The 15,396-nt window shown below is 35.3% G+C and overlaps 1 protein-coding gene across 2 annotated transcripts in view; it reads right to left on the bottom strand.

Annotated features, from left to right (window-relative positions):
* Positions 1-436: 436 nt before the first annotated feature.
* Sk2 (Sphingosine kinase 2) overlaps positions 437-15,396 on the bottom strand; it is a 72,868-nt gene continuing 57,908 nt past the window's right edge. The window contains exons 3-7 of one of the 2 annotated variants that reach the window (XM_025299361.1): positions 14,892-15,263; positions 4,962-5,197; positions 4,790-4,888; positions 754-893; positions 437-669 (exon numbers count right to left, since the gene is read on the bottom strand). In XM_025299361.1, the coding sequence (XP_025155146.1) occupies positions 481-669; positions 754-893; positions 4,790-4,888; positions 4,962-5,197; positions 14,892-15,263 (1,036 nt within the window). In that variant the 3' untranslated portion in view covers positions 437-480. The remainder of the gene's footprint in view (positions 670-753; positions 894-4,789; positions 4,889-4,961; positions 5,198-14,891; positions 15,264-15,396) is intronic. The other variant, XM_025299362.1, reaches the window with a different exon arrangement.

Genomic DNA, 15,396 nt, shown 5'->3' with positions numbered 1-15,396 from the left:
TCAATACTGAAGAGTTATTAGGGTGGTTACTTTTGGGACACCCTATATATATATATATATACGCATATACACATTTGTGTATATAGTATATATATATGTATGTATATATATGTATATATATAAATATATATTTTTTTTATTTATATATGTATTCATCATGTCATCCTCATATTGTAATGAAGATGCGAAAAAGTGTCTCCCCTTGTGAGTGTATCGCAAATATAGTAAATTATTCGTTGATTCAAACTTTCGTGTGTTTCTTCTCTTCTTCTAAACAGCCTACGTACAGATTGTCAATCGAGATTTTACTAAATCCGAAATACTAGTTAAAGATACTTGTATTAATACATGTTAACAATCTGATATCGTAATTGGCTAAACTAATCTGGAACGATCATCTTCCTCCTGGCGAAGTTATTACCCAAGAGTTGTTTGATTTTGCTGCTGATATCACCGCTAAGTCCGCGATTATCGTTTATGTCAGGGTACCATCACCGTTGCCAGAGAAGGGAATATCTCGGCTTGCAGCGGTCCATAATCAACTTCTTCGCCGTCCACAGTAATGTGACCACTTGTTCCTTCCATGGGTTCAATTCGGAATGCTTTAACTGGTATCATATCGACTCCAGCACACATCACATGAGTTCCACTACTTAGACCTAACAGAAACTAATAAATGTGTGCGTTGAGTACGTTGTAATAGTTCTTTTTCTCTGTCTGAGAGTCTCTATGCTAATTTGAAACATAGCTTACGTGCAATAAGTTGGCTCGGGTGATGCCGGCTTTGACTATTAAAAGCCAGATAATTCCATCCGCCAATCTAGCGCGCGGTGCGAAAAAATAATCCTGCCCAAGATGTGATTGATAGGCCGCATGCACCATCACAAATTCCCCTGAAATGGCAAGCGTACGCTTTCACTCGACTGTCTCATCGATCGTCATTATATCGGTATGAAATTCATTCAATCGATTCCTTGCTCGTTGCAACAAATAATACGGCAATTATGAGCCTCATCTTTTCGATACATCGCATTTTTTCAAAGCATCGTGTTGTAATTGCAATATGTATCGCGTTGTATTATAAACACTCTTTTTTTTCTTTTCAATCATGGTCCCTGGTATTCGGTATTTCATTAAGTATTTTATTAAGCACGTGATACTACTTCGAATTCAACTGGAGTTAAAGGGTTAATCAATGTTGCGCTGCAGCCTTTGTGCCGTATTATATGACAATTACAACTACGTGTGATATTTTCTAATTCCCCGCGCGAATGACGTTTGTGAATTATAAATGCAAAAATATGAGACTTTGATCTTTCGCTCGCGTATCATCTAGTCCGGAATTATTGAATTAAACATGTCATGAAGACAAAAAATATGCAAAAGAAAAATTTTATTAAAACGTTATACAGTTTGATTGACATTTAGATTGTTTCAGTACGTCTGGTACATGCATATTTATGTATTTTTACGCACGTGTGTATGTGTGCATGTGTGCATATGCGTTAAATTTCAAACGTAAAAATCCTTGCACAATGCCAGACAACAATAGGAACAACTAATAAAAATATGAAATAAGAAATTATCGTCACAGATGCACAATAATGCTATGGTGATAAAAACTATCCAATCAGAACGTTCAAATTGTGTCCACTGTTTCGTAATATTCATAGTTGATTTAAACAAACATAACCCAAAAGTAACTTGGTTCTAAGTTCTTGTGTATTTTGAACTCATGCTGTAAATTAAATATTTACATATTTTAAAGCTTTTCGTCGTGTATGTGAACGAAGTTAATCAGTAATACATAAAAAATATATATACACTGTATATAGTTTCATTAGTATAATAATAATTTCATTGACATCCTTCATATTAGGTGAAGACAAAAATATAATGCTATTTCTCCGTGCAATGCAAGTAGCTAGCCTATTGTATACTGCAGTTTACAAATTTAATTTTAACATTCGGACGCTGTGATTGGTTGGCAACAAGCAGGAACAGAATATCCAACGTAACAGAAATTCTATGTCTATTATTTATGCCATAGTTCATCCTGCACTGATGGTTTCTGGTATGTTGAAATTCCCATTATTCCTTATTTTTATTCTCTACTGCCTGTTGTCTAGTATTATGCAAGGACCTTAACAGGTCATATATTTAGAAAACTATATGTTATCGAAGTTCGCATTTTAAATAATATTGTTTTGAATAAGGCACATTTTGATTTAAAAAATTTGATTTTGAATAAAAGAAAGTAAAATAAAAGAAAATAAAATAAAGGTCAAATTATTTATTTTTATTTTTTTAATAGAACTCTGAATTTTTGAACACTTACGTTCATAGCTCTTGTCAGGATCAATTCAATCCTCAAAATGATTAGAGGTTAAATAACGGAAAAAAGTCTCAGATAAAAAAAATAACCTAACCCAGATCATTTGGTCTGGTCTGCCTATTATTTTTAGGTTATTATTTTTAGAGCAGAATCCGAAAAATTGTTTATATGAACTGCCAACTACCTCCAACTACTAGGGAAAATATGATGCAACAAATACGCGAAGCGTTCCTGGCGGAAATATTTCTACAAGAAACTACAGGAAACTGCGTGAATTGGAACACTTTCAGAGAAAGTAAGAGATCATTTCAGACTCTGTAAGAAATTCTGTAAAAAATTCGAAAAACTGCGTTTCTATGAAATTCTTTATTCATTGCCTGAGTAATTATGCAACTTCTTTCTTTTCTCTAAACATTTACCTTGAAATATTGAAATGTTCCTAGAAATAAAAAATGAAGAGTGGTAAATATGGAGAAAAGGGACCACCCTTCCAATGTCAATAATTTTCATATTTGTCATCAAGGTCATTACCCCCATTAATGTTATGAAGATTAACATATTGTTATAAACAATAAGCGCAAGCTATAATATAAGATTGTAGAAATATATAATATAAGATTATAGCTTGCGCTTATTGTTTATAACAATATGTTAATCTTCATAACATTAATGGAGGTAATGACCTTGATGACAAATATGAAAATTATTGACATTGAAAGGGTGGTCCCTTTTCTCCATATTTACCACTCTTCATTTTTTATTTCTAGGAACATTTCAGTATTTCAAGGTAAATGTTAGAGAAAAGAAAGAAATTGCATAATTACTCAGGCAATGAATAAAGAATTTCATACAAACGCAGTTTTTCGAATTCTTATAGAGTCTGAAATGATTTCTCACTTTCTTTGAAAATATTCCAAATCACGCAGTTTCTTGTATTGTTATATATAATAATTTCTTGTAGAAATATTTTCGCCAGGGGTGTCAAATAATTTTAACGAGCAAATTATAAATAATGCTTAACGATTTTTAACAAAGATTGCAAGTTTATATAGATGCAAGGGAATAACATTTTAAACATTCAAATTAACAGAATTTTTCATTTCAAAGAGAAAAACGCTTCTTTTGTTCCAAAGCTTTCTGTTCTTATTTTAAAGATTGATTCATAAAGTTTATTTCTTCTTTGCTTTATTAAAGCATTATTCTTCTTTTGTTTTTGAATTTTTTCTTTTATTTGACCTTTAATTACCTTGGGTATATGATCATTAAATTTGTTGTTATAAGGACTAAAAACGTAATGTGTTCAAAAAATTAGAGACCCACTTAAAAAAATAGTTCGGTCTTTATTTTACCCTTGATGCTCCCACCCAAAATCTTTTTTCGGTAGCTTTTAATTTTCGATATTTAATTTTATATTTAATATTCAGCGCCTTATATATATATATATACACATGCGTACAGATAAAAATTAACACTCTATATATATATATACTACTATGATCAAAAAATAAGGTGAATTTGTTTATAAAATGAAAAATCTTTATTTATTCTTCCAAATCAATTTCATCGACTTCAAAGTACTCCCCGTCCAACACAATGCACTTATGCCAAGATTTTTCCAATCCTTGAAACAGTCAGAAAAGTCTTTTTCCGGAATGGCCTTCAATACTTTCTTCGATTCGGCTTTTATCTCCTCAATCGAGTCGAAACGGTGTCCCCGGAGCGGTCTTTTGAGTTTGTTGAACAGCCAGAAGTCGCACGGTGCTAAATCAGGCGAATACGGTGGTTGTGGAACGATATGGGTCGAATTTTTGGCGAAATGTTCTCGAAGAACCAATGCAATGTGGGACGGTGCATTATCGTGGTGCAAAAACCAAGAATTGCCAATAATTCTGGCCTCTTGAGGCGAATAGCTTCACGCAAACGACGCATAACACTCAAATAATATTCCTTGTTAACAATTTGATTTCCTTGACGTGGCTTTCATTGGTAGATGTTGATGGTCGTCCGGGGCGCTATTCGTCTTGAACTCGTTCTCAACCTTCTTTGAAGTCTTTGTACCACTTGTAAACATTTTTTTGCGACATAGCCTTATCACCAAAGGCTTTCTGCAACATCCTCAACATTTCTGCGGCAGAATATTCATCCGCAAACAAAATTTAATGCAAATTCTTTGCTCAACAAAATCAGACATAGTAAAAATCGAGAAACTCACTTTTGTATGTTTACAAAAACACGTATAGTTCTGCAGCAATTGAATATATTGACATGAAATTCTGTATAGATGTCAAAGACAGTGCTACCAACCCACAAAAAAATAATTTCATGATTTTAAAGTACCCGCGAAATTTAAATGAAAAATTCACCTTATTTTTTTATCACAGTAGTATATATATATAGGGTGTTAATTTTTTATCTGTACGCATGTGTATAGTTTTGTTCTATCAATTCTCTTACCTTGAATTTGCGTCCAACAATTCGAAAGTTGTGTGGTTAGCGCCGGAAGAGTAGACGACGGCCCGTACATAATTTGGCTGTTACAAATGTTCTCGGCGCCTTGGCAAGACAATGGATTCATTAATATGAGCGATTATTAATTCAATAGACGTGTGTACGATTAATACCATACCAATCTCCGCGCTATCGTTGTCGTCGACGCTATGATAGCTTGAGACCGAGCCCGTGCTGAAGTAAGTCGACTTCGCCGACGTCGCAGAATAAAAGCTGTCTAGTCTGTGTCTTTTCTCGGTTTCTGTTTCGAGCGTCAAGCTCTCGGTGATTATTTCATTATCGACACAATCATTCAAATCGTTGATGGACTCACTGAAAGCCGTGTGGAAGCTCTTCGGTTCACCTCCACCATATCTATGCACATATTGCGTACATATTTAATATTTTGTTTGCTAAGTTACACAAAAATACAAAATTCCTCCATTATTCATTAGTCGAAAAAAGAAGTTTACATACAGCCTTTTTCATATTATTTGTCCTTGGATAAGTGCTCAATACAAAATCTACATACATGAATAGTCACCACTATCAATATTAAGTAGACTATCGATAAATTATGCATCGATTAGATATACAAATACGTAAGCAAAATGTCAATGTACATTGCATTCTCGTGCATATGATAACGTGCAACGTGTCTTTTATATCTAAAATTATAAGTTTCAGGCATTTCATCGTACATTAAATTTCTGTAATTGAATAAAAACGCGATCGGATAAAATATTCTTGACATCAGCAAAATTGTTAAGCTTTATTAATCCTTTCATTCCTAGAGCCGACTTTAGTCGACGTTCGATATTTTGTACCGATTACGTCTGTAATAATTATTTTAATTAATATAGTAAACACGATAAAAGACAAAAAATCAGAGACCAATGTGAAGATTGTAATGTAAGTTTATATGTTACTCTTTGCATTAAAATATTTCTATCATATGAAATTATATTACTAAGAGTACATTAATTATTATAGACTGTTCCTATTGATGTTAATAAATGTGTGATTTAAAGAAATATATAATTAGACAATATATAAAGATTAATATATGAAGAAATATATAAAAATTATAAAAATAATATATAAAGAATATATAAAACTTAGATTAATATATAAAGAAAATATACAAAGTGTCCCATTTTTATGATTTTAAATGAGCCAGTCAAAAATTTCGAAAAATATGAGACACTAAAAAATATTCAAAGGGATAAAATAACTATATCATCTCGTTTATAGATGGCGTCACTTTCGAGATATTCACTGATTATTACTTTTCCTAAATGGAAATCCCAATTTTTTATTATATAATCTTTTTCTACTAATTAATTTTAACTTTTGTTTGAAATATTTTTTTATTTGTCTGATGTTTTTTGAGATATTTAAAAAAAACTCAATAATTTTTTCAATATTTAACTTATAATATCTCACCAACTATTTGTCAGAAGAAAATATCGTACTAGACTTTTTTACTCTATTTGGTCTCAAGAATATATTGTCATAATAGCGCCCTGACTTTTATTAATTTGATGATTTAAAAATTTCCAAAGGTCTATAAGTTGACAAAAGTTAGGGCACTATTATAACAATATATTCTTGAGACTAAATAGAGTAAAAGAGACTAGTAGTATTTTTTCTTTCGACAAATAGCGAGATATTGTAAGTTGGATGTTGAAAAAATTACTAAATTTTTCTTAAATATTTTGAGAAATATTAGGCAAATAAAAAAAATATTTCAGATAAAAGTTGTTCAAATTAATTGGTAGAAAAAGATAATGTAATAAAAACTGGAATTTCCATTTAAGAAAAGTAATAATCGGTGAATATTGTTGTGCCCGCGCGTGAAAGAAATAACTCGGGATAAACTAAACGAGAATAGCTTTATTTACAGCCAAGAAAAACGGATCTTAATCAATCTCAAAATAATCGCACGAATTCGCTTTACGTCCGTACGCTGTGACAGGACTAGAGCGACTCTCTTATTATTCCAGTTGTTAGTAAACAAATTCCTTGACAACGATAACAGCTGTCAAACACTCTCTATATGCCTTCTTCACAGTCTTCTCCCAAGAGCGTGGGAACAATACGTTCCCCAAAGGTGTGGGCACAACAATATCTCAAAAATGGCACCATTTATAACTAAAATGATATAGTTGTTTTATGTTCCTTTTGAAACCATACAACTTTTGTCTGAAATGTTTCTCAGTATCTTTCATATTTTTCGAAATTTTTGCTCATTTAAAATAGGACACCTTGTCTGATAATTAGACGATTATCTTCATTTAGATATTATTTTTAATTAATCAACCTAAATTACTCTATAAGATTAAATATATTTCACTCTGTCTATGAAGTAAGCACTCCCGGTACCGTACGGAACCCGCCGTACGGCGGAAACCTACTCGTGGACACATACCCCGTGAAGAAAGGGTTAAATCGGATCAACAAGATTGACATCAGTGTGAACTACATACGATAGATTCAATAAATTCTTCGTTGTACTGCGAGACAGTACACACATAATCGTGACTATCGACTTATTATTACGAAAAAATCTGCCGAGTACATCTATTAACTCTTTGAAGCGCAGCGGGACTCTGGAGTCCCGCCTTCTTTGTTTTATTTTATTACGTTTTTCAGGTATAGAAAACTCAATTTTCTTGCTGTTTTCTATGTTTTCATTCGAATATTATGTTATTAACTATGTTGTAATGTGTAATTTTCATAAATTGTTTATGAAATTGTTTATATAAGTAGTTAAATGCAAAAAAAGTGTTTTTTGTATTGTACAATACAAAAAATTCGTGTCAGAGAGAACAATTACAGCTATATGGATGACAATTGATACTATGAGGTTTTCGAGATCACCGATTACGAATCCGAGGGCAGAAATTCGGAATTCAAAATGGCGAATCCAATATAGTAGACAAAAATATTTAAAATCCTTCGATTTCGACAGAAATAGGTACATAGAGGCTTTTCGAGTCGCTGATTACGAATTTTTTATTAGATTTCCGAAATTCAAAACGGCGGATTCAATATGGTGGACAAAAATGTTAAAAATCCTTCAATTTCGACAGAAATAGGTATATGGAGGTTTTATGAGTCGCTGATCACGAATTTGTTATCAGATTTCCAAAATTAAAATCCATATCATATAAAAGTTAGTCATTTGAAGTCGCTATATTGGATCCGCCATTTTGAATTTTTTTATTTCGATTCTGTATTTGTCATCTATGATCGAAAAAACATATATATACCAAGTTTGATACATATCTAAAATATCATATCAAAGTTAACCATTTACCAAGATAAGGCAGTGTCCTGGTTTAGAAGGTCAAGAAATCGATTTTTTTGCTTAAATCGATAGTTTAACTATTGAAAAATCTGTTCCCAAAGTTTTAAAGACTGTTGGGACGTATTACGAAAGTTATAGAGCCGAGAGCAGATAAGCGTGGCGCAGCTAGAAAAATGCTTAATCGAAGCGGGCCGCTCTCCCTATTTTATAGTTTTTTTTTATAATGCTTAGCAAAGATTCAAAATAGTTTATATAACAATATTTTGGTTGAAAAGGACGACTGACAGACGTATTTATTAAAAGATTAACAAACTATTACGGCTTAGCTATAAGAAAAAATATGGATTCCGTTGTTAGTATGAAAATTAGTATGAAAAAGCAATAATGGCAACATTAGATCATTATTGCTCAACGGATACGCAACCAAGGCATGCAAACTATTCTGAAGGAGCCGACAGTTGGTGTGAGTGGCGTCAAGCCGAAGCCACAGATCAATTACAATCTTTTAAGCATCCGCCACCAGTTATTCATCCGGATGTTGGAAAATATATCACGCCTATCTGTAAGGATCTTTGCAAGGACGATCTGTTGTTAAGATGTTTGGGCGGGCACACACAGAATTCTACCGAGAGATTTAACTCTACTGTGTGGCGCATCGCTCCAAGACATCTTAATTCGGGCGCTAAAATCGTAGAATTGGCTGCTTACATTGCTGCAGGCATTTTTAACGAAGGTTACATAGCTATTTTAACTATGATGAATTTGCTGGAACTCAATATTGGCCAACAGTGTAAGTATTTTCGTTAATCTATACGACGCGCGCCGAATTACACGAGAAGGTCAGCGCCAACGAAGCAGCAGCAAGGAAGTTCGTATAGCACGTATTGGGTGAGTGCAAAAGTTCGTGCGGAGTTTGTGAGTAAAAGTCACACACTGATTAGGCAAACAAAAATCTTTATTCAATCAATGATATATTCTCCATCGTTTTCTATAATCTTTTCCCAACGTTCTGGCAGCATACGGATGCCTCGATCATAAAAACTGCGCGGTTTAGATTCGAAGAACGAAGAGACGCCGTTTTTTAAGGCCTCCAAAGAGTCAAAGTTTTTTCCATTTAAATAATTTTGCAATGACCGGAACAAGTGATAGTCAGATAGTGCGATATCAGGAGAATACGGTGGATGCGTTAAGACATCCCATTTCAGGCTCTTCAGTTTGCGCAGCATCTTTTTCGAAACGTGTGGTCTGGCGTTCTCGTGATGAAAGACGACTCCCTTGCGATTTGACAAAATCGGACGTTTCTCTTTTATTTCTCGATTCAGATTGGTTAATTGGCGACAGTACTTGTCCGAATCAATCGTTTCGCCAGCGGGGAGAAGCTCGAAATAGATTATGCCCTTGCAATCCCACCAAACAGAGAGCATCACCTTCATCGGGTGCAAACTGGCCTTTGGCATTGCGTCACCATGCTCACCTGATTGTTTCCATGTCCGTTTGCGCTGAACATTGTTGTAGAAGACCCATTTCTCATCACCCGTCACTAGTCGATCCAAAAACGACTTGTTATTGAGCCGCCCGAGTAAAGAAACGGCTGCAGAAATTCGCTTGATTTTGTTCTTCTCGGTCAGCAAATGGGGCACCCATATATCGAGCTTCAAATCGAATCCCATCTTTTTTAAACGCCGAAAAGCGGTTGATCGGTCAACGTTTAGTGAGTAGTAGCAACTTCTTCTGTTGAAATTCGCGGATTATTGAGCACTAAAGTACGCAAAACATCGTCATCAATGTCAGAAGGTCGTCCAGAGCGTGGCTCGTCTTCAAGGTTAAATTCTCCGCGCCGAAATTTAGCAAACCATTTTTCCACAGTTCGTTTAGCTGGTGCTTCATCCTGATAAACATCCTGAATGTTTTTTACGGCTGCGGCAACGTTTATTCCCTTCCGAAACTCGTAAAGCATAACATGCCGTAAATGCACCTTATCGATACTCATTTTTAAAGTGATATTTCTCGAAGCAGTTTGTATGAAAACAAATGATTTTTTTTTTAATAACAGCTGAAGACGTCACCTTTCCAACGTTATATAATATGTAGATGGAAGTATTAATGACAACACTTTACGACGCTTATAACTCCATCTATTGAAACTCCGCACGAACTTTTGCACTCACCCAATACAATGCAAGAAATGCAAGAACAAGATTTTTTTGAACAAGCTGAAAAACTCTTGTATGGACCTGGAATAGCTGATTAAGATTAGATTGTTGTAAGTAACGAATAAATGATATTGTTTTCTAGCGAAAACTTTAACTCGCGTTTTCTCGAAATAGTAGTTTTGTGATTTTACTAAATTGGCGAGCAAGTTAGCAAAAAAACTATTTGACCTATCGACCCAAACCAAAGTTTATTCTCTAGAGTATTGTTAATCATCCTAAATTAACTAAAAAGAACGGTCAAAACTTAATTTAAACAATTTCTGTTGCATAGAAAACGCAAAATTTTTCTTTTAAAATTGTTACTTTTTCGCTTAAGTTCAGGGTTTTTCAATTGGTGCGGGTCGATGTTGGCAGCCTGTGGCAGCCATGTTGTTTTGGCGGCGTCTGTCTAACCTGTTGTTTATTATTCAGTCACTGATGCCAAATCACCATGACAAGTTACACGATTGAGCAGCACGTCCAAATGATAAAACTTTATTATCAAAATGAGTGTTCGTTAGTGCAAACGTTGCGCACGTTGCGCCCATTTTACGGCAGACGCGGTGGCCCTTCAAAGTCGACTCTCCAACGTTTGGTAGCCAAATTCAAGACGACCGGTTCGGTAAACGATCAACCAACACCTGTACGTCAAAGGAACGCCAGATCGGCCGAGAACATCGCCGCTGTAAGTGAAAGTGTGCAGGAGAATCCGAGTCAGTCAATTCCTCGCCGTGCACAAGAACTCGGCCTTTCGCAGACTTCAACTTGGCGAATTTTGCGTCGGGACTTGGGCCTGCACCCGTACAAGATCCAACTGGCCCAGGAGCTCAAAGTTAATGACCATAGACAACGCCGTTTGTTCGCTGACTGGGCTTCGGAGCATTTAGAAGAGGACCCCAATTTTGGCCAAAAAATCATCTTTAGCGACGAGGCGCATTTTTGGATGAATGGCTATGTTAACAAGCATAATTGCCGTATATGGCACGACGCCAACCCACATGAGGTTCAACAGGTAGCAATGCATCCACAAAAAGTTACTGTTTGGTGCGGATTTTGGGCCGGCGGCGTCATTGGTCCGTACTTTTTCGAAAACGACGTTGGTGAGGCCATCACCGTCAATGGCGAGCGCTACAGAACGATGATAACCAATTTCTTTTGGCCCAAATTGAACGATATGGACGTGGACGACATGTGGTTCCAGCAGGACGGCGCTACGTGCTACACAGCGGACGCCACGATGGACATTCTGCATGAACGATTTGAGGGTATGGTTATCTCTCGCAGAGGTGACGTGAATTGACCACCAAGATCGTGCGATTTGACCCCGCTAGACATTTTCTTATGGGGTTCTCTGAAGTCGCAGGTCTATGCCAATAAGCCGCAATCGACCGATGCCCTTAAAGTCAACATAACCCAGGCCATCGCTCAAATTCAGCCAGATCTATGCGGCAAAATCATTGAAAATTGGACCACTCGGATCCGTGCCACCGTGAGAAGCCGCGGCGGACATTTGAACGATGTTATATTCCACACATAATGGCATACATGGGCCTTTCAAATAAAAAAAGAATTTCGTTAATACCTCACACACAGCTTGTTTTATTCCATTGCAACAACGACCCGCCTTTATTGAAAAACCCTTTACATTTGTATGATTTTATGCTTTTTTCTTAGTTTTTTTAGTTCATCGACTATAAAAATACATGTAAATTAAAAATATTTTTGGTTTTTTTGTTTTAAACAAAAATTACGAGCTTCATTTGTTCCGCCAATCGGAGCGAGGCGTTTTGATTGTCACGTAACAACTCCGCCCCATTTTTAAATAATTTGACAATGAAAAATTTTTTTATATTGCTAAAATGTATATTAATATGTAACTAAACGTTTACGGAAATTGATTATTTCATTCTCTTTGAAAAAATTCCCGAAAATCACCGATTTTTTCGCCTTCTAAACCAGGACAATGCTTTAAATTCGCCATATTGAATCCGCCATTTTGAATTTTAAAATTTTGACTCAAGATTTGTACTCAGCGACCCAGAAAACTCTCTATATACGTAATCAGTTTCTTTTATTATTGCACAGAAAAATTCGTGCTTCAAAGTATTAATATTCTTATAACTCGAATATTCCCGTACTGCATATTTCTGTACCCAGGTATTGGTAGTGTCACGTCGTGAAGGTGATGTCTATGTTATAGAATTTGTCCTTTTTGAAGTCAAAGGATTTAACCAATTTACTTCGGGATAGACGAGTGTTTGTGAGTATAAATTAGTGTTGAAAAGAGAAAGAGAATGGAAAAAGTAAAATAAAGTGATTTAAGGGAAGAATTTAAGAAACCTACTTTAGGACACTGTTTTTTAGATGTTTTTTAGATGTTCGGGAATTTTTTTACAAAATACCATTCATCCGATTTTATTCAAACTTTAATGCATGTTTAGATCCTTCCTTAAACTTATAGAAAATTATTTTTTTATTACAAAATTATAAAGTTTAACCATCTTTAGTTATTACTGAGTGTGTTGCCGCGCGTCCGCTCTTGTTTCATTGTGTACACTCTCACACTTGTAAAACTGATCTGAAACAGATAAGACAAGAAAAATTTTAATTTGTATACTTTCTTATCCTAAATAAACTAAGAAAATCAAAGAAATATGCAAAAATGTAGATTCTGTGCAACTTTAAAGTCAAGGTATCGATTTTTACGCTAAAATTTTAGCTTTTTTATGCAAAAAAATATTGTTTAAATAAGTATTTTCTCAATTTTTTTAGTTCATCGACGATGGTTAGGTATTAGCTAACTAAATTTTCTTGAGCGAAGTCAATTGGTCAAATAGTTTTTTCTCTATCGTGTACACAAATTTAGAAAAACACGTTTTCGGGAAAACACGTTTATAGTTTTAGGTGCAAAAAAATAATAGTTATTTGCAACTTACAGTTATCTGAGGCTAATCAGCTATTCCGGCGCCATATAGTAATCCCTCTTCTTGCTCGTAAAATTCATTTTGCTGCAAATGATAAGATCTACGCCTCTCTCGAGCCTCCTTGGTTGCGCTGTGTCGGTGACGCTCTTCCCTCGTGATGCGCCGCGAGTCATTAAAATAGGCGAAATTTTTACACTCCGGGCCAATATTAATATCTAACGCAGTCATAATTTTTAAAACTGATGTATAGCCTTCATTAAAAATGCCCGCAGCGATATAAGTAGCAATTTCTATTTTCCATGATCCATCTCCTGATATTTTGAATTGTGTTAATGGTCTTTGATTGTTGATGTTTTCTTGTTTTTCTTCTTCAATGGCTTTTAAACACAGAGAATTAAACACAGATTTCGTTGTTTCGTATAAGTGCTGCACTATGCAATTGTATGCATTTTCCGCTATTCCTTGCCCAATGTCCATGAGGCCAGTAAATAAATTAATACCTTGTCGGCTAACTCGTACTTAAAAGTCTCATCACGAGCACAATTCTTCTGTTTATTTCGTAGCCGGTATTAATCAAAGGTCCCGAATTTATTTCCGTACGACCACAAGCACACTTTACAATAAGCTTGAATCCGAAACCGCGGATGCTGCTTTCTTCAAATTTTATATTTTGCTTGCACTTACGACAAATAAGTAATTCCGCGAGCGCGTTAAAAACAGTAAAAAATTCCAAAAATCTGTATGTGTGTTGTGGATTATAAATCACATTGTCACTATTTGACGTACTCAGTTTTCTCACAGTAGCACTCGATTCGCCTTCTTCATTCCCTTGACTACTTCGCGTAAATCTATTTCCATAAAATTTTCTTTTCGATGGTCTCGACGACCGGTGTGTCTTTCCAATCTTTCCTTTTGGGTACATTTTAGAGAAACGTCTTTGCTAACTGAAGATCAGAGCTCTATTGAAAAGAAGCGCCTCGAATTTCAACATTATCTCTTCCCAAGCCCCTTTGTTATCTTTGGCAGCCATTTTGGCTATACTTATACATATATACATGTATTTATGTTTGGTAAACAAATTCTCACTAATATATATTTAGAAAACATCTGCCGAGCCGCTAATCGTTATCTGAGGATCAAGAGACGGAGACTAGACTCTCATCGCCGAGACTGTTGCCGTGCGCGTGAATATGTGCGTGACGCGCTCTCCTTTAAAGAGCTATATCTACATAACTTCGAATTTCGCTCTAAAATTCTAGCATTATATTTTCAAAGGATATTAGTATAGATTTATGAAAAAAAATGTAAAATTTTGACTTTGTAAAATAGGTTCTTCCCTTAAATTTCCTTAAGAAATTTACGAGTTTATGATGTACTCATATGCGTTATTTGTTATCGTCATACGGAGAGAAGATTATAGCTTTTTTTCATATAAATTCTTTTCAACTTTACTATTTGTTTTCTAATAATACAGGAATATAGATTGTTAATGGAATTTATTTTGCTATAAAACGTAATAAAATTTATCTTAATTTATTTTAAATATATCTAGTTCTGTTTGTCTTTGAATACCTACAACCGCGTATCTAATTACTTCAGAGAACATATCTGTTACAATACATTGAAACTCATAGCCGTACCTGTCCAGCTCGTCGCCATAACTCCGTGAATGCGACAGCGTGCTCTCCGTGGCGCAATCCTTGCGGCAGATCTTGCCGTTGCCAATGTTCTCCATCGACGGTACCCTGTTGCAAGGTATGTACGATATCTTGCCCTTGTACGTTCTCAATCCTATCAAACGCGCCACGCTCCACACGGTGAACCTTTGGCCTCCGATAGCACGCAGCCGCTCGCTCTCGATGTCGATGTCGGCTATAAGACCCCAGCCCACCGACAGAAACGAGAAGAGAATTTGATTCCTGGTTTCCACGCGTACCAGATCCATCGGCATTCTCTTACTCTTAACAGCTGATAGCGCGCTAATCAGCATGGGATTGCGGTCATATGGCTCCCTGAAACACCCTATTCTCTTTTCACGTGCACGAAAATGATCTTGCATGTATTGTCAGAACAAAGATAAAAAGGCGGGGCTTATTCGCTACTGGTCTTGTTTATCTCTAACCAGTGTTAGGGGCATTTATTTCC

Source organism: Harpegnathos saltator, unplaced genomic scaffold, assembly GCF_003227715.2.
Source record: "Harpegnathos saltator strain DR-91 unplaced genomic scaffold, Hsal_v8.6 scaffold27, whole genome shotgun sequence".
Lineage (NCBI taxonomy): Eukaryota > Metazoa > Arthropoda > Insecta > Hymenoptera > Formicidae > Harpegnathos > Harpegnathos saltator.
The sequence above is the reverse complement of the archived record's forward strand: the minus strand, read 5'-3'. Positions and strand labels throughout refer to the sequence as shown.